Source organism: Geotrypetes seraphini, chromosome 9 (assembly GCF_902459505.1).
Source record: "Geotrypetes seraphini chromosome 9, aGeoSer1.1, whole genome shotgun sequence".
NCBI classification, from domain to species: domain Eukaryota; kingdom Metazoa; phylum Chordata; class Amphibia; order Gymnophiona; family Dermophiidae; genus Geotrypetes; species Geotrypetes seraphini.
Genome location: NC_047092.1, coordinates 16,850,682 through 16,875,451, shown reverse-complemented (window position 1 = coordinate 16,875,451; position 24,770 = coordinate 16,850,682). Strand labels below are relative to the sequence as shown.

The 24,770-nt window shown below is 46.6% G+C and overlaps 1 protein-coding gene across 5 annotated transcripts in view; it reads left to right on the top strand.

Moving 5' to 3' along the window:
• Positions 1-24,770, top strand: part of IMPDH1 (inosine monophosphate dehydrogenase 1) — a 217,126-nt gene that overhangs the window by 115,756 nt on the left and 76,600 nt on the right. For all 5 annotated transcript variants that reach the window (XM_033958852.1, XM_033958853.1, XM_033958855.1 and 2 more), the window contains exon 8: positions 1,893-2,092. In XM_033958852.1, the coding sequence (XP_033814743.1) occupies positions 1,893-2,092 (200 nt within the window). The remainder of the gene's footprint in view (positions 1-1,892; positions 2,093-24,770) is intronic.

Sequence of the window (24,770 nt, the reverse complement as noted above, 5' to 3'; positions counted from 1 at the left end):
GCCCTCGACGCAAACCCCCCTCGCCCCCAACGACCGCCCCCCCCAAGAACCTCCGACCGCTCCCCCAGCCGACCCGCGACCCCCCTGGCGACCCCCCCACACCCCTTCCCCGTACCTTTGGTAGTTGGCCGGACAGACGGGAGCCAAACCCGCCTGTCCGGCAGGCAGCCAACGAAGGAATGAGGCCGGATTGGCCCATCCATCCTAAAGCTCCGCCTACTGGTGGGGCCTAAGGCGCGTGGGCCAATCAGAATAGGCCCTGGAGCCTTAGGTCCCACCTGGGGGCGCGGCCTGAGGCACATGGGCCCAACCCGACCATGTGCCTCAGGCCGCGCCCCCAGGTGGGACCTAAGGCTCCAGGGCCTATTCTGATTGGCCCACGCGCCTTAGGCCCCACCAGTAGGCGGAGCTTTAGGATGGATGGGCCAATCCGGACTCATTCCTTCGTTGGCTGCCTGCCGGACAGGCGGGTTTGGCTCCCGTCTGTCCGGCCAACTACCAAAGGTACGGGGAAGGGGGGTGGGGGGGTCGTGGGGGTCGCCAGGGGGGTCGCGGGTCGGCTGGGGGAGCGGTCGGAGGTTCTTGGGGGGGGCGGTCGTTGGGGGGGAGGGGGGTTTGCGTCGAGGGCAGGAGGGCCTGGGATCCCTCCTGCCCGTAATGTAGTGCGGGGTGGGGTTAGGGGGTCGCCGTGGCCAGGAGGGTTTGGGCTCCCTTCTGGCCCAACTACCAAAGGTACGGGGAAGGGGGGTGGGGGGGTCGTGGGGGTCGCCAGGGGGGCCGCGGGTCGGCTGGGGGGGTGGTCGGAGGTTCTTTGGGGGGCGGTCGTTGGGGGGAGGGGGGTTTGCGTCGAGGGCAGGAGGGCCTGGGATCCCTCCTGCCCGTAATGTAGTGCGGGGTGGGGTTAGGGGGTCGCCGTGGCCAGGAGGATTTGGGCTCCCTCCTGGCCCGATATTGTTGGGGAGTCGGCGGTCCTTCGGGGGGAGGGATGTATCGGACGTTGGGGGGGGGGCATCAGGCTTTCAGGATGGGGACAGACCTTCAAGGGGGGACAGTGCACGGAAGTCAGGGGGGGGGTGAACGGAGAGTCGGAAAGTCAGGGCGGGCGAAAGGAGCGTCGGGCAGCATGCGCGGTATACCCGTGAGCGCGGTATACCAAAGTTTTTGTACATATCATCGTGATTTCTGTGCGCTATACCCGTGTGCGCGTTTTATACGGGTGCGCGTTATTTGCATGAAAATACGGTATACAGTTTTATTTTTTATTTAGGGTTGTTTTGTAAACTTGATACTGGGATTTCAGGGCGGCAGAAAGCAGGAGAGTCGGCTAGGATAGTAAGCAACTTGTCCTCGGCAGTCGTTTCATTTTGGATTGGCAAACCCAATCGGTGTTTCTTGTTCTGTTTAGTGAATCAATGACTTCTTACTTAACATGCCATGGGTAGATCGGATCGGGTGGGAGAATGATCAGGCTCAAGGTTAGTGAATCGGGTTGGGGTTGGGGAACAATCGCAAACTGGTCAGAACATGATCGGTGAATTTGGCCCTATGTTTCTGGATATTCTTCGGCATCCCCGCCCCCTTTGTCAAAGAATCATTGGGATGAAGAATCTCTTGCAGTAATTTTGGAATGGGCCCAGCAGAGTTTGGCTATCAACAAGATGGTGCAACAGATCCCTGACATTTAAAAGCAAATGTCACGTTAGTTTATTCCCACATGACAGGAACACATTAGTTTAGGGAAATGCTTATAAGGATGAAGTTTCTGAGCAGTTGCCATCCACACCATTCAAAGATTCCACAAGTGACAGATGCGTATATTCGCTGCAGTATATTTTAGCAGTTAAGAGCAAGAGTTGCCAAGTTCTTACATTTGCTTATTTTATTTTTCTCAGGAAAACTGCCAATTGTGAATGACAACGATGAACTAGTTGCCATCATTGCCCGAACAGACCTGAAAAAGAATCGTGACTATCCGCTGGCTTCCAAAGACTCACGGAAGCAATTGCTTTGTGGAGCTGCTGTTGGAACCCGGGAGGATGACAAGTACCGACTGGACCTGCTTGTGCAGGCTGGTGTGGATGTAGTGGTGCTGGTGGGTACTGCAGAGGTGTTACCCTCCATCTTCCCAGCCCTTTTCTCAGCTGTTGATGCTCCGCATTTTCTATTAAATGTAATCATTGCCCTTTGTTATGGCCATGTCATGGGCAATTGAGAAGTATCTGAAAGATTATAAATTTAATTTCTAGTCTTGTATGTGTTTTATGGGCTCCTGATTAGCTGTGACAGGATTAACATCTGATTTGACATTATTCCTATAATCTGCTGCCATCAGAAAAATCTCTGCTTAGGTGGGGTTGTTAATTATATTTTAAAAAATTCAAATAGTAAACCAACATAATAAATGAATGCAGGTTAAAGATCAAAATAGCCTGTCCAGTCTAACTAACCAAGATTGGTCCACTTTTAGTAAATGAGCACATAAAGCACAGTTACTTACCGTAACAGGTGTTATCCAGGGACAGCAGGCAGATATTCTTGACTGATGGGTGACGGCACCGACGGAGCCCCGGTACGGACAATTTTAGAGTGATTGCACTCTAAGAACTTTTTAGAAAGTTCTAGCTCGGCCGCACCGCGCACGCGCGAGTGCCTTCCCGCCCGACAGAGGCGCGCGGTCCCTCAGTTAGTATAAGCCAGCTAAGAAGCCAACCCGGGGAGGTGGGTGGGACGCAAGAATATCTGCCTGCTGTCCCTGGATAACACCTGTTACGGTAAGTAACTGTGCTTTATCCCAGGACAAGCAGGCAGCATATTCTTGACTGATGGGTGACCTCTAAGCTAACAAAAAGAGGGATGGAGGGAAGGTTGGCCATTAAGAAAACAAATTTTGTAAAACAGATTGGCCGAAGTGACCATCCCTTCTGGAGAATGCATCCAGACAATAATGAGATGTAAAAGTGTGAACTGAGGACCAAGTAGCAGCTTTGCAGATTTCCTCAATAGGAGTGGAACGGAGGAAAGCTACAGATGCTGCCATTGCTCTGACTCTATGGGCCGTGACAGAACCTTCCAGTGTCAGTCCGGTCTGAGCATAACAGAATGAAATGCACGCTGCTAGCCAATTAGACAACGTACGTTTAGAAACAGGACGTCCCAATTTATTCGGATCAAAGGATAGAAAGAGTTGGGGAACTGATCTGTGGGGTTTCGTACGCTCCAGATAGTAAGCAAGAGCCCTTTTACAATCCAAAGTATGCAGAGCTTGTTCCCCAGAATGAGAATGAGGTTTTGGAAAGAAAACCGGTAGAACAATGGATTGGTTGAGATGAAATTCAGAAACAACCTTGGGGAGAAACTTTGGATGTGTACGCAGAACCACCTTGTCATGATGAAAGACCGTAAAAGGTGGATCTGCAACCAGTGCATGAAGCTCACTGACTCTCCTGGCAGAGGTAAGAGCAATAAGGAAAAGTACCTTCCAAGTGAGAAATTTGAAAGGAGAAGTAGCTAAAGGTTCAAATGGAGGCTTCATTAAAGCTGAAAGAACCACATTGAGATCCCAGATAACCGGAGGGGCTTTAAGAGGTGGTTTCACATTGAAAAGCCCACGCATGAACCTGGACACCAGGGGATGAGCTGAAAGAAGTTTTCCATGGACTGGCTCATGAAAAGCTGCAATGGCACTGAGGTGGACCCTGATGGAAGAGGACTTCAGGCCAGAATCAGACAAAGAAAGAAGATAATCCAACAACGTCTCCACCGCTAGGGAAGTGGGATCAAGATGATGAAGAAGACACCAGGAAGAAAATCTCGTCCACTTTTGATGGTAACATTGAAGAGTGGCTGGTTTCCTGGAGGCTTCCAGAATGGAACGAACGGGCTGAGATAAAAGAGTATCAGTCGAGTTCAGCCCGAGAGATACCAAGCCATCAGGTGTAGAGACTGGAGGTTGGGATGCAGAAGGGTTCCCTGCTGTTGCGTAAGCAGAGAAGGAAACAGAGGAAGAAGAAAAGGTTCCCTGGAACTGAGTTGAAGTAGAAGGGAGAACCAATGTTGCCTGGGCCACCTCGGAGCAATCAGAATCATGGTGGCTCGTTCCCTCTTGAGCTTGAACAAGGTTCTCAACATGAGAGGCAGAGGAGGGAAGGCATACAGGAACTGATTCGACCAGTCGAGGAGAAAAGCATCTGCTGTTAGACGGTGCGGAGAGTAAAGTCTGGAGCAGAATAGGGGCAGCTGATGATTGTGAGGAGCTGCAAAGAGGTCTATCTGAGGAGTGCCCCATTGATCGAAGATAGACTGTAGAGTTACAGGATCGAGTGTCCACTCGTGAGGTTGGAGAATTCTGCTGAGTTTGTCCGCTAAGGAATTCTGTTTCCCCTGAATGTATATAGCTTTCAGGAAGAGATGGTGATCTATGGCCCAAGTCCATATCTTCTGGGCTTCCTGGCATAAAAGGCGAGAGCCTGTCCCACCCTGTTTGTTGATGTAGTACATCGCAACCTGATTGTCTGTGCACAACAGAAGGACCTGAGGAAAGAGAAGGTGTTGGAAGGCCTTGAGGGCGTAAAACATCGCTCTGAGTTCCAGGAAATTGATTTGATGCTTCCTCTCCTGGGCTGACCAAAGACCTTGAGTCTGGAACTCGTTCAAGTGAGCTCCCCATGCATACAGAGAGGCGTCGGTGGTGATGACTAGTTGATGAGGAGGCTGATGGAACAGAAGACCTCTGGATAGATTTGAGGATACCAACCACCATTGAAGAGACTGACGAAGAGATGATGTCACAGATATGTGTCGTGAGCAAGGGTCCGACGCTTGGGACCACTGGGTAGCAAGGGTCCATTGAGGAGTGCGCAGGTGAAGACGGGCATGAGGTGTGACATGAACTGTGGATGCCATGTGTCCCAAGAGTACCATCATTTGTCTTGCTGAGATGGACGGCAGAGGAAGTACCTGGTGACATAGAGACTGAAGAGTCTGGAGACGATTGGATGGTAGGAAAGCTCTCATTAGGAGTGTATCCAGGATCGCTCCAATAAATTGAAGTCTCTGAGTGGGAATGATATGAGATTTGGGTAGATTGATCTCGAATCCCAGAAGTTGTAGAAACTGGATGGTTTGGTTGGTGGCCAGAAGGACCGCTTGAGCAGAAGTGTCTTTGATCAACCAATCGTCCAGGTAAGGAAATACATGCAGGTGGTGAGAGCGTAGAAATGCCGCTACCACAATGAGACATTTGGTGAATACCCTTGGAGATGAGGCAAGACCGAAGGGCAGCACCTTGTACTGGTAATGACAATGATTGATCATGAATCGGAGATATGGTCTTGAGGTTACATTGATCGGTATGTGAGTGTAAGCCTCTTTGAGATCGAGGGAGCATAGCCAGTCGTTTTGATTTAGAAGGGGATAAAGGATGGCTAAAGAAAGCATCTTGAATTTTTCTTTTACTAGATGAATGTTGAGATCGCGAAGATCCAGGATGGGTCTGAGATCTCCTGTCTTTTTGGGAACTAGAAAGTAACGGGAGTAGAATCCCTGCCCCTTTTGATCTAGAGGAACTTCCTCTATAGCGTTCAGAAGGAGGAGGGATTGGACCTCCTGAATAAGGAGGGCCGATTGAGGACTGTTCAAAGCAGACTCTTTTGGCAGGCTTTGAGGTGGAAGAGTCTGAAAGTTGAGAGAGTAGCCGTGGCGGATGATGTTGAGGACCCATTGGTCCGAAGTGATTACTTCCCACCGGCTGAGGAACAGAGAAAGTCGACCTCCTATAGGCTGAGGCAGGAGAGCAGGAATAGGGATACTGGCTATACTGCGGAGAATGAAGTCAAAAGGGCTGTGACTTCTGCTGAGGAGGTTGTTTTACAGCTTGTTGCTGCTGCTGTTGTCTGGGAGGCTGACGTTGCTGTTGCCTCTGACGCCTAGGTTGTTGAGCAGTGGTAGTCAATGGACGAGCTGTGAAGCGGCGTTGATAGGCCGATTGCTGCCTGTATGGTCTTGGCGGAGGAGGCTTCTTTTTATTCTTGAGCAGGGTATCCCAGCGTGTCTCATGAGCAGAGAGCTTTTGTGTGGTTGAGTCCATGGAATCCCCAAAGAGCTCATCCCCTAGACATGGGGCATTGGCTAACCGATCTTGATGGTTAACATCAAGCTCGGATACCCGAAGCCAGGCCAAACGACGCATAGCTACTGACATTGCTGTCGCTCTGGATGTAAGTTCAAAGGTGTCATATATGGATCTAACCATAAACTTACGCAATTGGAGAAGAGACGACAAGCATGTGTGAAAAGCGGGATGCTTTCGTGAAGGAAGATATTTCTCGAAAGAAGCCATGGTGGTAAGGAGATGCTTTAAATAAAAAGAAAAATGAAAAGCATAATTACTAGCCCTATTTGCTAACATAGCATTTTGGTAGAGCCTCTTACCAAATTTATCCATGGCCCTTCCTTCTCTGCCAGGAGGGACAGATGCATATACACTGGCTCCTGAAGTCTTTTTAAGGGTGGATTCGACAAATAAGGATTCATGTGGTAGTTGAGGTTTGTCGAACCCAGGAATGGGAATTACCTTATATAGAGAATCCAGTTTACGTGGGGCCCCTGGGACAGTTAGAGGAGTCTCTAAATTCTTATAGAAAGTTTCCCTCAAGATGTCATGAAGGGGAAGTTTCAAAAATTCCTTTGGAGGTTGATCAAAATCAAGGGCATCCAAAAAAGCTTTAGACTTTTTGGATTCAGCCTCCAAAGGAATGGACAAGGACTCACACATCTCTTTCAAAAAACTAGAGAAAGAGGAAGTGGCCTGTTTGGAGGATGGGTCAGGGACAGCCGAATCCTCCTCCTCTGAGGAACATTCTCCTTCGGAAAGAAAGGGTTCCTCTGAGTCTCCCCACAGATCAGGGTCCCTGACATGGGAAGAATGGTCCCGAGACTCAGGTGTCGACGTTTGTATGTGTCGGGTTTTGCGCACCGACTTACCCGACCTCATCGATACCGTGTCCGGAGAAGTTATCGGTCGCACCGGTGCCGAAGTCTGCACCGATTGATGGTGAGCTCTCGGCTCCGGTGCAAGGACTGGCATCGATACCGATGAGGTTAGGTGAAGCGGTACCGAAACAGTGGAAGCGGGTAACACGGGTTCCACAATCGGTATCGATACGGGTTGTTCCACAACCAGTACCGATGGCTCGGTGCGGACTGGCACCGGAAGGTTCGGTGTCATGATAGCAGGAAGGAGTCGTTCTAATTGCTCCTTAAGCTGCACCTGAAGGATGGCCGTAATGCGGTCATCGAGGGATGGCACCGGTACCGCTTTTTTCTTCTGCGGTACCTGCGGTGCCGCTCGACGCCCCGGAGATGAGGAGCCCGATGTCGAGGGACTCACCTCTATAGGGGCGGAGCGCTTCCGCTGGCGTCTTACAGGCGGCAGGATTGGACTCACTGCACTCGAGGCCGGAAGACGTTCCAGCGGGGAAGGCTTCTTAGCCGGCTTACCTGACTGTTGGGATGCCGGTGTGGAATCACGCGGCGTCGAAGACGAGGGTGCCGACTGAATCGGTGCCGAAGCCGGAGTCGAAGGAACGGGGTCGGACATCTCGGCACCGAACAACAATCGCTGTTGAATTAAGCGATTTTTTAATGTCCGTTTTTTTAAAGTAGCACAGCGGGTGCAAGAAGAGGCCTGATGCTCAGGACCCAAACACTGTAAACACCAGTTGTGTGGGTCCGTGAGAGATATAGGCCTAGCACACCGCTGGCACTTTTTAAAACCCGGTTGAGGGGGCATGAAAGGAAAGACGGCTTCCGCCAAATCGAAGGCCGAGGCTTCGATGGTGGCAGAAGGCCCCGCCGGGGAAAACCGAAAATTGAAGAAAAAAATAAGTTTTTTTTTTTTTTTTTAACAAAGTAAAAGAAAGAAAAAAGGCAAATTAAGCCAAACGTTTACGCGAGCGGGAAGGCAAGTTAGGAAAAAATTTCAACAGCCGTTGAAAACGCGTCTTCTTAGCTCCGCGGAAACTGAGGGACCGCGCGCCTCTGTCGGGCGGGAAGGCACTCGCGCGTGCGCGGTGCGGCCGAGCTAGAACTTTCTAAAAAGTTCTTAGAGTGCAATCACTCTAAAATTGTCCGTACCGGGGCTCCGTCGGTGCCGTCACCCATCAGTCAAGAATATGCTGCCTGCTTGTCCTGGGATAAGTTTCTTTATGCATCTCAACACCAACTACTCTCTTGTGTTTTATTTGACATATCAGCAGTTTTTCTACCATTCCTTCTGATCCCAAGCATGTTGGTGGTGATCTTCATCACCTCTGCTAGGCCATTTGAGGTCTTGCTTTTTTTTCAACTTGTTTCCTTACAAGATGAATATGTAATCCTTCTTTCTACGAGGACAAGCAGATAGTATATTCTCACATATGGGTGATGTCCACAAAGCCTGGCATGGACATACAGCAAAGTATACCATCACTTAAAAACTTTAGCACTGTCCATATTGTGCACATGCCTTCCCACCTGACATTAGCTTGCAGGGCCTTTTGGTTCTTTGTTTCCTGCAGAGTGAAGAAGCTTTGTTTTTGGTACTCTATCCATTGTCGCAAACATACTACAGAAAGATGTTAATCATAGCATTTTGAACACCTCCTCCTTCCCGGTCTCTGCTGCTCCCTTCAGTTTCTCTTTCTGCAGGCAAGCATGAAAGGTGTCTTCTGATCTGCTTGGTTTGGTTTTTTTTTTTGCGATTAGTTTTACGATTTTTTTTTTTTTTCGGTCTATTTGCATTTTTTCCCATGAATTAAATTCCCTTTTGTTAAGGGTCTGCTCTGCCTGTGTCCTTTGGAGACCTGTTTTAGCCAGCCTGCTGAAGATCCATAGAGCTTAGGGTCCGTTCCCTTGTGTTTGCTCACCCCTTTGACTTGGTCAGGAGCTGGAGCGCAGGCTGTTCGGGCACTAATGGCGTCCTCCAGGGTATTCATGGTGCTGGCTGCGTTCATCTATCCCACTTTTTTTGTGAGGGGTGGGGGGGTGGAATTTGAGGATCGGTCCAGGGAGTTCCAACCAGCAGCACGAAAATCCCATCAAAGTGGCTGAGTGACTGGAAGCAGAGGGCCTCTCTTAGAATAGCTACATCTGAGAGGAGCTGAAGCAGGTAGCAGCAGCACCATTCTCTGCATGTCTGTGAGTAAGACTGTGACAGCCCATGGGAAAAATCAGGGGAGAGGTCATCAAATGCTGTTTTTTATTGTTTCTACAGCTAGGACCTTGGTCCCCTTCCTAAATTCTATTTTTTGATGATTTTAGTCAACCTTGAGGTGATTTTAAGCAGGTTTTTAGCACTAAAATTCACCAACGGCAGCTATCTTGAATTTTCCCAATATTATTATGATTATTGTTTTCCTAAGTTCTCAAACTTCTCCAAAACATCTCGTTTTGCTTCTAAACTGCCAGAGATGGAGTCCTCTGACTCTCTAATACCCTTATATTACACCTTGTTTGCGAAGGATGGATGACCGAACAGCACTCTTGTTCCACATGTCACACCGAGCACAAGGAGGAAGTGGGAACTTAAAGTTTAACTTCCATGCAGCCTTTGGAGCATGGCACATGGCTATTGAGCATGTTTAGGGAGTGAGAATTCCACCAGGAGCCCTGGAACAGCGGCACAGTGCGCTGAATTTGGAACCCAAGCACAGTACAGGGTAAAGCTTTGGATTCTTGCCCAGAAATAGCTAAGAAGAAAAAATTAAAAAATTTAAATTGAATCAGGTTGGGCAGACTGGATGGACCATTCGGGTCTTTATCTGCCGTCATCTACTATGTTACTATGAATTGATGCAGAAGCCCTGCAATCCAAGAAGAGACATGTCTGCCCTTCTAAAGGGGATGGGGAGTTGACCTCTAAGGCATTTACCTCAGTTTATTCATCTCCTCTGGGAGTCGTATGTGCACAGGCAAAATACGCCTTTCCAGTCCGCTGATAGCAACTTGTGCACTCCTCTTGAATCTGCAGAGTACCTCCTCCATGAGAGCGAACCTCTTTCCTGTCTTGGATTGCCATTTAGTCAGAGATTCGGGGGATGAAAGATGTTTTCATTCCCTTACTGTCACAAAGTGAGGCATCTCTGAAGGGAGATTCAGTCTTCTATGTAGATGCGGTACCAACTGTGGAACAGGGAGAGGATCCTTCGATAAGGCAGCTGTTCAGGTCTTTAGTGCTAGTGGACATTATTACTGAGTCTTTGTGAGCTTCAACACTGATCCACCTCAGCCCCTGTCATCTCAGTGTTCTCTGCTAAGCAGGTTCTGGTCTCAGCCCACGCCTTTTCCATTGAATCCAGACATGAAACTAAGGATTATGTTACATTACATTAGTGATTTCTATTCCGCCATTACCTTGCAGATCAAGGATCAAGAGTTTCAGCAAATGTTTGCTATGCCAAAAGTAGTATTCCCTAGTAGCCCAGGTGACTTAAACACACTTCCCTCCCCAGTGAGGGAGGAGTTGTGCTGAAGGATACACAGGACCACAGAGTGTATATGGTCCTCAGGAGGCAGTTTGAGGCCCTGGCCCTAGCAATTAAGGCAGTGATAGTAGCAGCTTCCTTCATAGCACTCTCATGCCATTCACGGGTACACACCCTCAATGTGACAGCTGCTGACCCATTACCTCAGCTTGTGCTGGCAGGGATAGACTACATGGCAGATGCACTTTACAATGTCATCAGAGTCATGGCAACAGTCTCCGCATATTCCATCGCAACCCTACATATGCCGTGGATCAGGAAGTGGGCGGGCAATTCAACTTCAAAGACAACACTCAGCAGGCTCCCTTTTAAGGAATAGATGCTTTTTGTCAAAGGTCTGGATGATCTTATGGCCAGTGTGCAAGTTTGTCATCCCAAAACTTTACCGGATAGCAGATCTCGAGCAGCTAGGAGCAAGATTCAGAGCTTCTTTCAGGGATCACAACACTTTCGCCAGTATATCTCGGGAGGCTCGTCACAGAGAATCTAGCATGAATGCAGGCAGAGATATTCCAGAAGCCAGAAACTTCAAACTACAGTGATGCCAGTTCTCCCAACTGCCTCCCAGAAGATTGGAGGTCGACTTTCTGACTGTCTAGAAGCCTGAGAACACATAACGACAGATCTTTGGATCTTGGATATTATCAGAGAGGATTACAAAATAGTGTTTGCATACCCTCTGTCCGACTGGTTCGTGGATTCTCTGACATGCTGGCCGGAACAAGCGGCCTAGGTACAGGCAATGCTAAACAGGTGGCTAGACATTCAAACCATAGAACCAGTTTCAGAAGAACACTCGGGCAGATACTCCATATACTTTGTCATGCCCAAGAAAGACTCCAACAACTGGAGGCCCATCCTGGATCTCAAATATGTCAATGCAGCCTTGAGAGTTCCATGGTTCTGAATGGAGATGGTGCAATCTGTTATTGCAGCAGTCCAGCTGGGAGAGTTTCTAGCCACCCTGGATTTGATGGAAGCTTATCTCCACATTCCAATTTTCCCGGCACACAGAAAGTTCTTGAGATTTCATTTCTTGAGAATCACTGTCAATTCTCAGCACTATCTTTCAGTAGAGAATGACATGGTGACAAATTTTTCCCTGTCCGCGCAGGAACTAATTTTCCCATTCCAACTCCGTAAGTTCTTTTCCTGTCCCTGCCCCATTCCTGCAAGCTCCATCCTCATCTGCACAAACCTCAAACACTTTAAAATCATAAGTGTTTGAGGCTTGTGTGGTTAAGGCAGAGCTTATGGGAATGAGACAGGGACAGTGACAAAACTCATGGGGACAAGATGGGGAAATTGAGTTCTTGTGGGGAGGGGGAAAAATTTGTCCCTGTGTCATTCTCTACTTTTCAGGCTAGCAATGGTGCCGCGGACGTTCACCAAGGTGATGGTGGTAGCAGCAGCTCATCTCTGAAGAGCAGGTTGACTGGTACATCCTTATTTGGATGACTAGCTCATGAGAGTCCCCTCCTCTGAGGAGGAAGAAAGTGCAGTGGTGGCAGTTGTAAACCCTTCAGAGTCGGGGCTGGATTGTACATTTTTGGAAAAGCCAGTTAGTCCCAACTCAGTCTTTGGAATACCTAGGAGTTTATTCAACACAGCAGAAGGCCGAGTTTTTCTTCCAGAAACACACAGGCAATAGCTTTGTGGGCAAATCACCAACCATTTGCACAGCCAGTGCCACACTGGGGTCGATAGTTGCCACCATAAAAGTAGTACTTTGGGTGAGGGTGCTTATCCCAGGACAAGCAGGCAGCATATTCTTAACGTATGGGTGACGTCACCGACGGAGCCCCGGTACGGACCTTTTTAACTAGAAAGTTCTAGTTGGCCGCACCGCGCATGCGCGAGTGCCTTCCCGCCCGACGGAGGAGTGCGTGGTCCCCAGTTTCTTCGTTTCCGCGGAGCGAAGAAGTCGCATGTTTTTCAACGGCCGTTGAAATCATTAGTTTGCATTCCCGCTCGCGTATTTTTTCTGAATTTCTTCCTTTTTTCCCTTTGGATTACTTTATTTATTTTTCCTTAAAAAAAAAAAACTCGTCGAGTTTTCTTTATTTTTTCGAGCCGGCCCCAGCGGGGCCTGTTGTCACCATACAGGCCTCCGGCTTTGATTTTGCGGAGGCCGTGTTTCCCTTCATGCCCCCTCAACCGGGTTTTAAGAAGTGCCAGCGGTGTGCACGCCCGATCTCTCTCACAGACCCGCACAATTGGTGCCTCCAGTGCCTGGGTCCAGAGCATCGGGCTGACACCTGCACCCGCTGTGCTAGGCTTAAAAAGCGCACTTTGAAAAATAGGCAGATCCAGCAAAATATTTTGTTTGGTACCGGATCTGCCATGGAACCTGCCGCGACGTCGACGGCACCCCAAAAGTCAGCACCGACGACGTCGACACCACCGGACCTTTCCTCGGGGTCGTTGGGCCCAGGTAAGCCGGCTAAGAAGCCTTCCACTTCCCTCGAGCGCCCTCCTGCCACGGTTGCGACACCGGCCATTCCGGCGCCGCATCGGCCCCGCAAACGCTCCGCTCCGATCTCGGTGAGTGCCTCATCATCGGCCTCCTCATCGCCGGAGCGTACAGCGGCACCTATGGTACCGAAGAAGAAAAAAGCAGTACCGGTGCCTCCCCTGGATAACCGCATCGCAGCCATACTCCAAACACAGTTACAGGAGCAGCTGCAACAACAACTCCAACAACTGTTGCTGGCACCGCACCTTCCGGTACAGGACCGGTCCGAGCTTCGCACTGTCCCATCGGTGTCGACCCCCTCGGTACCGACTAATACCTCCATGCCGGTGCTCTTGGCCGAAACATCTACGGTGCATACCCGTGCTACTGCCGACCCTGTCCGGTCCCAGGAACGACATCGGTCTTCCTCACCCGGTACTGCTTCGGTGCGCTCAGGCAAATCTCTCTCAAAGACCCACCATGCCGAGCCCTCCACGCCGATGTCCAAACGTACGCACCCCGACGTTAGGGACCCAGACTTGTGGGAAGACTCCCCTCACGGTACCGAAGAGGACGCTTCGTCAACCGACGAAGAACCCTCCATGACCGACACCGCCTCCAAACCAGAGCAATCCTCTTTCTCTAAATTCCTTAGGGAAATGTCAGCAGCTCTTTCCATTCCCTTAGAGTCCGACTCTAAGAAGTATTCAGGCTTTCCTCGATGCCCTAGACTTTGAGCAACCTCTCAAGGAATTTCTAAAGTTGCCCGTCCACGACATCTTACGGGAAACTTTCTATAAGAACTGGGAGACTCCCCTCACTGTTCCCGGAGCCCCTCGTAAATTGGATAGCTTGTACCGGGTTATCCCAATCCAAGGGTTTGACAAACCTCAATTGCCCCACGAGTCCCTCCTGGTGGAATCTACTTTGAAAAAATCTCAGGGTTCCAGTGTATATGCCTCCACCCCTCCTGGAAGAGAGGGAAAAACCATGGATAAATTTGGTAAGCACCTTTTCCAAAATTCCATGCTAGCCAATAGAGCCAACAACTACACCTTCCACTTCTCCTTCTACATGAAGCATCTGGTGCAAGGTCCCTCTGTTCCAGCAACAAATTTCCAGCCTCCTCCAACTCAGGAAATTTATGGTTCGCTCCATCTACGACTCATTTGAGCTGACCTCTCGCACCTCTGCCATGGCAGTGGCCATGCGCCGTTTGGCATGGCTGAGAGTCTCTGACCTAGACATTAACCACCAGGACCGCCTGGCTAACGCACCTTGTCTGGGCGATGAACTCTTCGGAGAGTCCCTGGACTCAACAACCCAGAAACTCTCAGCACATGAGACCAGGTGGGACATTCTGATCAAACCTAAAAAGAAAACTCCACCTGCTCGTCCCTACAGACAACAGTCTTCTTACCAGCGTAGGTTCTCGGCCAGACCTCTCAATCCGCCTCAACAACAGTCTCGCCGTCCTCGCCACCAACATCAGACTCAGGCTCGCCCACAGACTCAATCTGCCAAACCTCCTCCTTCATCTAAGCCGTCTCAACCCTTTTGACTCTTTTCTCCAGAGCATAGCCATTCTCCCACCATCGCTGCCTCTCCCTCAACCTATCGGAGGACGTCTTCAGCTTTTCCTCAGCCGTTGGGAGGTCATCACTTCGGACCAGTAGGTCCTCAACATCATTCGCCACGGCTACTCTCTCAACTTCCAGACTCTTCCACCAGACCATCCTCCCGTAGAGTCTCCTTCTCACTCCTTCCAAACCCCCCTCCTCCTGAGGGAGGTCCAATCCCTCCTTCTCCTCAATGCCATCGAAGAGGTACCTCTGGACCAAAGGGGTCAGGGATTCTACTCCCGCTACTTCCTGGTCCCCAAAAAAACAGGAGACCTTCGTCCCATCCTCGATCTCAGGGACCTCAACAAGTGTCTAGTCAAAGAGAAGTTCAGAATGCTCTCCCTAGCCACGCTTTACCCTCTTCTCTCCCACCACGACTGGCTATGCTCCCTAGACCTCAAGGAGGCCTACACTCACATTCCAATCCATCCGACTTCACGTCGCTACCTACAGTTCCAGATACAGCACCATCACTATCAGTACAAAGTGCTACCCTTTGGCCTCGCATCATCGCCCAGAGTGTTCACCAAGTGCCTTATTGTGGTGGCAGCCTTCCTCAGGTCTCACGACCTTCAGGTGTTCCCCTACTTGGACGATTGGCTGGTGAAAGCACCTACGTCTCCGCTTGTACTTCAAGCCACTCATCACACCATCTCGTTCCTCCATCTCTTGGGTTTCGAGATCAACTACCCCAAGTCGCATCTGCTTCCCACACAGCGACTTCAGTTCATTGGAGCAGTTCTCGACACCACTCTAATGAGGGCATTTCTCCCCTCCGACCGCCATCGAACTCTGCTCCGCCTCTGCCGTCAGGTGCTCCTTCATCACTCCATTCCAGCTCGGCAGATGATGATCCTCCTGGGCCACATGGCCTCGACGGTCCATGTACTTCCTCTGGCGCGACTCCACCTCAGGACACCTCAGTGGACTCTAGCCAACCAATGGTCAAAGACAACCAATCCTCTTTCTCATCCCATCTCTGTGACATCGTCTCTTCAGCAATCTCTTCAATGGTGGTTGAACTCCTCCAATCTTTCCAGGGGTCTACTCTTTCATCTACCCTCTCACTCCATGATCATAACCACAGATGCCTCCCCCTATGCAGGGGGCGCTCACCTGGGAGATCTTCGCACCCAGGGACTCTGGACCCCTCAGGAGCGTCAACATCACATCAACTTCCTCGAACTCAGGGCCATGTTCTATGCTCTCAAGGCCTTCCAGCACCTTCTCTACCCTCAGGTTCTTCTCCTGTGCACAGACAACCAAGTCGCCATGTACTACATAAACAATCAAGGCGGCACCGGATCTCCCCTCCTCTGTCAGGAGGCCATCCGCATCTGGACCTGGGCCACGGCCCACAGTCTCTTCCTCAAGGCTGTCTATATCCAGGGCGAACAGAACTCCCTGGCCGACAATCTCAGCCGCATCCTTCAACCTCACGAGTGGACCCTGGATCCTCCCACACTCCACTCCATCTTTGCTCTCTGGGGCACTCCTCAGGTGGACCTCTTTGCAGCTCCTCACAACCATCAGCTGCCCCAGTTCTGTTCCAGACTCTTCTCTCCTCATCGTCTGGCCCCGGATGCATTCCTGCTCGACTGGACGGATCGGTTCCTCTATGCCTTTCCTCCCCTACCTCTGATGTTGCGGACGCTCTTCAAACTCCGCAGGGACAGAGCCACCATGATCCTCATCGCCCCTCGGTGGCCTCGCCAACACTGGTTCTCCCTCCTGCTTCAGCTCAACTCCAGGGAGCCCATTCCTCTTCCTGTGTTTCCTACTCTACTCACACAGCAGCATCAGTCTCTACTACATCCCAATCTGTCCTCGCTCCACCTGACAGCTTCAAGTTTCAAGTTTAATATGTATTTGATTAATCGCTTTGTCATTATTCAAAGCGATGTACAAGTAATTAAAATTACAATATAAAAGAAATATTAAAATAAATAAAGACTGATGGGACAAAGACAATTTCGACAAGAACTGGAAACAAGAGGATAGGTAGGGGAGGACATTACAATATATAATAGAAGAGTGGTAGACAAAAAAAGGAAAACACTTAGGGAAGGGGTAAAGATGAAGATGATTAAGTATAACATTGTGAAAGGAAGAAAAGGATAGTTCTAAGACTTATAAAAAAATTGTTAAAAGAAATCGCTAGAATTAAATTGTGAAGGCGTCGTTAAAAAGGAAAGTTTTCAGTTTACTTTTGAATTTTTCTAAGTTGATTTCTTCTCGTAAATAACTAGGGAGAGAATTCCAGGTATGGGGAGCAGTGACTGAGAAAATAAACTGACGGCGCGTATTTATTATTTTTAGCAAAGGGATCGTTAATAAATGCTGTTCGGTTGATCTTAGAGTTCTATTAGAAGTGTAAGGGATTAATAATTTATGAATAAAAGCCGGAGTTTTAAAAAGAAGAGATTTAAAGGTGAGCAAGTTAAGTTTGTATATTATTCTGTGGGCCACTGGAAGCCAATGGGCTTCCTTAAGAAGAGGTGTTATGTGCTCGAATTTTTTAGCTTTTGAAATCCAAGTTTATCCAAGTTTATTAGGTATTTTTGATTTATCGCCTATTCAAAATTCAAGGCGATGTACAAATAAAATAGTTGGTAACACACTTGCAATTATTAAATTAAACAAACAATTATCTAAAATACAAATAACACATATAACATTACATTTAAAGGTAATTTAAATAGGTTATAGTGAAACATAAGGAAAAATTATTTAATGGTTACATTCGATAATACAATCACTAATTCAAATTTAAAATATTTAATTAAATTCAGGGAAAAAACAATAGGAAGGGGGACAAGGACAATTGACCTTTTAAGTTATGGATGCGGAGAGAAAAAAGGAAGAATTAGTTATTAAAGGCGTCAATATATAGAAAACTTTTAAGTTCTGATTTAAATTTTGTTAAGTTTTTTTCCTGTCTTAGGTACAATGGAAGATTGTTCCAAGATTGAGGGGCTGTTATGGAAAAAATAGTGTTACGCCTTGTGTTAATAACTTTTAATGAGGGAATAGCTAAAAGTTGCTGGTCTTGAGATCTAAGAGATCTAGAGGTAGTATAGGGTATTAAAAGTCTAAATATAAAGGCAGGAGTTTTGTGTTCTAAAGCTTTGAAAATGAGTAAACATTGTTTAAATACTATTCTATGTGTTACTGGGAGCCAGTGGGCTTTCTTAAGTAGGGGCGTGACATGATCGAATTTTTTAGCCTTATAGATTAATTTAATAGCGGCGTTCTGGATTATTTGTAATCGTTTAATTTCTTTCTGTGACAAGCCTGTAAATAGTGCATTACAGTAGTCTAATTTAGACACTACAAGTGAATGAATTAAGATATTCAATGATTTTGAACATAAAAATTTAGATATCGATCGGATCTGACGAAGTCTATAAAAAGTAGATCTTACGACTTGACTTATATGATCGTGAAAAGAGAGTTTATTGTCAAAGGTAACGCCAAGTATTCTAACATTATTAGTCATTTTTAACGAAATTCCTTTAATAGTTATAGCAGAAGAAAGTGTTTCACCATCTTTCCAGGGAAAGAACATAAGATTTGATTTTTGAATGTTTAAAGCGAGTCTATTGGTATCAAGCCAGTCATAAATTTGATGTAATTTCTCATTTATTGATATTATTTCTTGCGGGTTTTTGGTGTTAACAGGATGTAATAATTGAATATCGTCTGCATAAGCCTAATGGATGTGTTTTGTATAATCTGTAGACGTTTGATTTCTTTTTGTGCTATTTCCTTAAACAAAGCGTTACAGTAATCTAATTTCAAAATAACGAGAGAATGAATAAGAATTTTCAGAGAGTCGGTACTGAGTAATTGTGAGATAGAACGTATTTGTCTAAGTCTAAAGAATGTAGACTTGATGACGCTACTGATATGATCGTGAAAGGAGAGTTTGTGATCAAAAATAACTCAGAGTATTTTAATATTGTGTACCACTTGTAAAGGAAGACCGTTAATGGAGATTGGAAGGATGAGTTTAGGATTATCTTTCTATGGAAAGAGCAACACGTTGGATTTATTGATGTTCAATGCAAGTCGGTTGTTGTTTAACCAGTGGTGAATTTTTTCGAGTTTTGTATTAATTAAAGATATGTCAGATGGGTTATTAGTATCTATGGGATGCAGAAGTTGAATGTCGTCGGCATAAGCGAATGCGTTAAAGCCGATTGATTGACATAAAGTCATCAGAGGTGCTAGAAATATATTAAATAAGAGTGGAGACAATATAGAACCTTGAGGAACACCGTGTGTTGTAGAGAAAGTATCAGAAGTTGCATTATTAAAGTAGACAGCTGAAGAACGATTCGAGAAGTAAGATTGGAACCAAGATAAGACTTGGTCTGAGATGCCTATTGATTGAAGCCTATATAATTATAACTCATGATCAATCATGTCAAAGGCAGCCGATAGGTCTAAAGAGACTAGAAGAACGGATTGATGATGGTCCAAAAAGTAATGAATGATGGTAGTCATGCCGATTAAGGAATGTTCAGTGGAATGGTGTAGCTTGGTTTCTCTCGGGCTGACCTCTCCAGAGAATCTGTCTCAGCCTGTCCGTCGTATTTTGGATGCTTCCAGGAAACCGGCCACCCTCCAATGTTACCATCAGAAGTGGACCCGGTTCTCCTCTTGGTGTCTCCTTCATCATCACAATCCCACCTCACTGGTGGTGGAAACTGTACTGGACTATTTGCTCTCTCTCTCCGACGCTGGCCTCAAGTCGACCTCAATCAGAGTCCACCTCAGTGCCATCACTGCGTTTCATGAGCCTATCCTCGGAAAACCTCTTACGGCTCATCCCCTGGTTTCCCGGTTCATGAGAGGCCTCTTCAATGTCAAACCACCTCTGAAGCCTCCTCCTGTCGTCTGGGACCTGAATGTGGTTCTCTCAGCCCTCATGAAACCTCCATTTGAGCCTCTTGCCACAACTTCACTCAAATTTCTTACGTGGAAGGTGCTTTTCCTCATTGCCATCACCTCTGCCAGGAGGGTTAGTGAGCTGCATGCACTGGTTGCCGACCCACCTTTCACTGTTTTTCACCATGACAAGGTGGTTCTGCGTACCCATCCTAAATTTCTGCCTAAGGTGGTCTCGGACTTCCACCTCAACCAGTCCATTGTATTGCCTGTTTTCTTCCCTAAGCCCCATTCCCATCCTGGGGAACAGGCGTTACACTCGCTGGATTGTAAACGTGCCCTTGCATACTACCTGGATCGTACCAGGGCTCACCGCTCGTCTCCTCAGCTCTTTCTGACCTTCGATCCTAACCGTCTAGGTCGTCCTGTCTCTAAACGGACGCTTTCCAACTGGCTTGCTGCCTGCATTGCGTTCTGTTATGCTCGGGCCGGTCTCTCACTGGAAAGTACTGTCACGGCCCACAGAGTCAGAGCTATGGCTGCTTCTGTGGCTTTCCTCCACTCCACACCTATCGAGGAAATCTGCAAGGCTGCCACTTGGTCCTCAGTTCACACGTTCACTACTCGCTACTGTCTGGATGCCTTCTCCAGACGGGATGGACTTTTCGGCCAATCTGTGTTACAAAATTTATTTTCCTAATGGCCAACCATTCCTCCTCCCTCTCTGTTAGCTTGGAGGTCATCCATACGTTAAGAATATGCTGCCTGCTTGTCCTGGGATAAAGCACAGTTACTTACCGTAACAGGTGTTATCCAGGGACAGCAGGCAGATATTCTTACGTCCCACCCTCCTCCCCGGGTTGGCTTCTTAGCTAGCTTATCTTAACTGGGGACCACGCACTCCTCCGTCGGGCGGGAAGGCACTCGCGCATGCGTGGTGCGGCCAACTAGAACTTTCTAGTTAAAAAGGTCCGTACCGGGGCTCCGTCGGTGACGTCACCCATACGATAACACCTGTTACGGTAAGTAACTGTGCTATATGAGTCACTCCAGGATGCACTGTTCTTGTTGGTCTCCTTAGAGGGTCTTTCTACAAACTTTTCTGCCCTGGATGGAGACAGCTAGAAGCAGCATGCACAGGTAGCTCCAACCACAGTCTCTAGTGAAAGGAATTCCACTTAAGATCAATTCCTGTGTTGCGCTGATGACGGATGCTAGCCTGTTCGGCTGGGGGTTCTCAGCAGCAGTCACCCAGTGCAAGGGAAATGGACACCACCCCAACAGAAGTGGTTGATCAACAGGCTAGAACTGAGAGTTGTACACCTTGCACTCTGAAAACTACAGTTGGTGCTGGAAGGCAGAGAAGTAAGAATATTCTTAGACAATGCCATGGCAGTAGTCTTATGTTAACCGGCAGGGAAGCACCAAAAGCGCAGCACTCCAGCAAGAGGATGAAAGTCCTGTTCACTTGGGCAGCTGAAAACCTGCTGGCCATCACAGTGACACATGTAGCCAGAAAGGAGAATATGGAAGCGGACTACCTCAGCAGACAGACATTGGATCCGGGAGAGTGGTCGTTGTCCCCGAGAGCATTCTAGGATGTTCTCAGATAATGGGGCATCCTACATTTGATCTAATGGTGATGGCATGCAACAAGAAAACACCATGGTTCTTTAGCTGAAGATACATCAGAAGTGCAGGCCTGGTATGCTGGTTCAACCATAGCCAAGGTCTGGACTGCTATATGTGTTTCCTTCATGGCCCCTGATAGACTGAGTGGTCCATTGAATAGCAAGTCATCCAGAATGGATAATCCTCTTGGTTCCGGATTGGCCAGGCATCCCTGGTATGCGGATCTAGTCTACCTACTGGTCCACCTACAACATGACGAATGTCTCAGACTCCAAGTGTATCTGGACTTGCTCTCACAGGGGCCAGTTATCTTAGAAGATCCAGGTCACTTAGGTCTTGCAGCATGGCTCTTGAGTCCGTGACACTAGCCAAGAAGGTATATTCAGAATTGGTCATTATCACATTACTGAACAAATTATTTGCACCAAGAAGTACGATATAACAATATTTGACCCGCATTATAAGAAGTGCTAAGAGTAATGTGGGGAAAGTTTTTATAATCAATGGTCGAACAGTACAAAGTTTTCTAAATATGAAAATTCCAGGCTTATAAAGAGTTGAGATATGCTAGTTAAATGTTAACTTTGTATCTAATATAACTCCCAAATAACTCAAGTTTCAAGTTTATTAAATTTTGATTTTACACAATATCAAATATTTCAAAGCGTATTACATAATTATAATGTACAATAGAAACCAGGGATGACAAATACAAATACAAATAAGACAAAATACAGACTAATCATTATGTTCTATTAATACAAATTGAAACATGTAGGTAAAAGGTGGAAATACAATTTAAATAATTTATAATATTAATAAAAAAGGAAAAAAAAAAAAAGGAACAATTAAGGTTTGTACATAAGGGTAGGGGAGGTGTAATATTAGGAATAATTAATCGGTTTAATATTAGAAAAATTTTAATATAAAGAGTGTAAGAAGATCCAGATTAATATTAATGATAATTTGATAGAAAAGAAAAAAAAGAGAATTAAGATTAAAAACACTTATAATTTCTATATTGATGTTCTGCTCATTTAATTCCTTAAAGAACAAGTATTGTGTTTATTACGATTACTATCTATGTATTGAATGCATCTTTATAAAGAATGCTTTTCAGACGTCATTTGAATTTGATTAGTGATGTTTCGTTCCGTAAGTAAATAGGTAAATTGTTCCACAGTTGGGGTGCTTGTACAGAAAATATAGTTGTTCTTCTTGTCCCAATTATTTTTAAAGAAGGAATAGTTAGTAGGTTTTGTTGCGTTGATCTCAGCGTCCTTAATGAAGAGTAAGGGATTAGTAATCTGTCCAGAAATAATGGCTAGTGTGTTTGTTGGATTTTAAATGTTAATAATGCGATTTTAAATGTAATTCTGTGTATAATAGGTAGCCAGTGTGCATCTTGTAAGAGAGGTGTAACATGATCATATTTTTTTGAGTTTGTTATAATTTTTATAGCTGTATTTTGTATTATTTGTAGTCTTCTTATTTCTTTATGAGTTATGCCGCAGTATAAAGAATTACAATAATCTAACCTAGAAATGATTAGGGAGTGGATGAGAATATTAAGTGCTTCTGGTTTAAGAACTTTTGCTATTGATCTGATAAGTCGCAATTTGTTGAAACAGTTTTTGACAACTGTACTAATTTGATTATGATAGCTTAATTCTTGGTCCAAGGTTACTCCCAATATTTTTGTTTTATTTACTTGTTGAAGGGGAATATCGTTTAATATTATCTGAGATGAAAATTGTTCTTTGAGATCTTTTTTCCAGTGAACGGTCCATCCAGTCTGCCCTATAATTAAATGTATTACAATTTCATGATAAATTGTTGTCTTTCTTTGTTTCTTCTGGGCCACAGACCTTAGAAGTCCACCCGGTTCTGTCCTTAGATTGGACAGTTGCAGTTGAGATCCTCTGGTCATCTCATGCTTTTTTGAATTCTGTTACGTTTTCCTCTCCACCTCCTCCCTCAGGAGAGCATTCCAGGCATCCACCATCCTCTGTGAAAAAGAATTTTCTAATATTACTCCTAAGTCTACCACCCCTCAACCTCAATTTATGTCCTCTAGTGTTACCAATTTCCCTACTCTGGAAAAGATTTGGTACTAAATTAATACTTTTCAAATATTTAAATATCTATATCATATCAGCCCTGTCCCTCCTCTCCTCCAGAGTATACAAGTTGAGGTCCTCCAGTTTCTTCTACTACTACTTTTTGCTCAGACCCCCTACCATTTTCGTTGCTTTCCTCGGGACTGCTTCAAATCGTCTTATATCCTGGCCAGACACAGTCTCCAAAACTGAACAGAATACTCTAACCTGTACAGAGGCATCAACATCTCCTTTCCTATGCTAGTTACATCTCTCTTTATACAGCCTAGCATCCTCCTGGCTTCAGTCACTGTCTTGTGTGATCCTCCAAGCCCCTGACCCATTCTTAACACCCCTCTGCCCCTCACTTCCCGCTTCTTTCCTCCCCCCCCCTCTGCATCCACCTCTCTCTCTTCCTTTCCCTCTACTCCCTACCCCCCTTACCTATTTCAGTACCTGTTCCCACAATCCCATTTTGTAGCCATCCACTACTAAGTACTGTCTAGAACTGAAAAGATTCAATATCCACTCTGTACTTATCCACTACTGTATACCGTCTTGAACTGAAAAGATATGATGTGATATAAATGAAGCTATTATTATTATTGTCGCACTGCTTTGTTGCCTTTAGATCCTCACACTCACCCCAAGGTCCCTCTCCCTTTCCGTGCATATCAGCTTCTCACCTCCCAGCACATACATCTCCCTCAGATTTCTGTTTCCCAAATGCATCACTCTGCATTTCTTTGTACTGAATTTGAATTGCCAGCCATCAGACCACTCTTCCAACTTTTGCATATCCTTTTTCATGTTTTCCACTCCCTCCAGGACCAATCTTGGTATCATCCACAAAAAGGCAAACCTTTCCTTCTAACCCTTCTGAAATATCGCTCACAAACATATATTGAACAGAATCGGCCCCGGCATCAATCCTTGAGGTACTTCACTACTCACCTTTTTTTCCCCAAGCAAATTCCATTAACCACCACAGTGGTTTCTAATCCATTTCACTGCCTTGGGTTCTAAGTTTGTTCCAGAACCTCCTATGAGGAATCGTGCCAAAGGCTTTGCTGAAATCTAAGTAAATTATATCTAGCTCACTTCCACGATCTAATTCTCTGATCACCCAGTCAAATAATTCAATAAGATTTGTTTAGCATAATTTACCTCTAGTAAAGTCATGTTTTCTTGGATCTTGCAACCCATTAGATTCTAGGAATTTCACCATCCTCTCCTTCAGCAATGCTTCCATTATTTTTCCCAATCACTTAAGCAAAGCTTACTAGCCTGTAGTTTCCTGCTTCATCTCTGCGACCACTTTTGTGAAGAGGAACCACATCCGCTCTTTTCCAATCCCACAGAACCACTCCCGTTTCAAGGGATTTATTGAACAAATCTTTAAGTGGAACTGCCAAAACCTCTCTGATCTCCCTCAAAATCCTGGGATGGATCCCATCCGGACCCATAGCTTTGCCGACCTTTAATTTTACGTTCTTATGCCACCGCTCCCCCTGGGAGAAAAGGCAGGACCTTGGACAGGTTTGGTAGA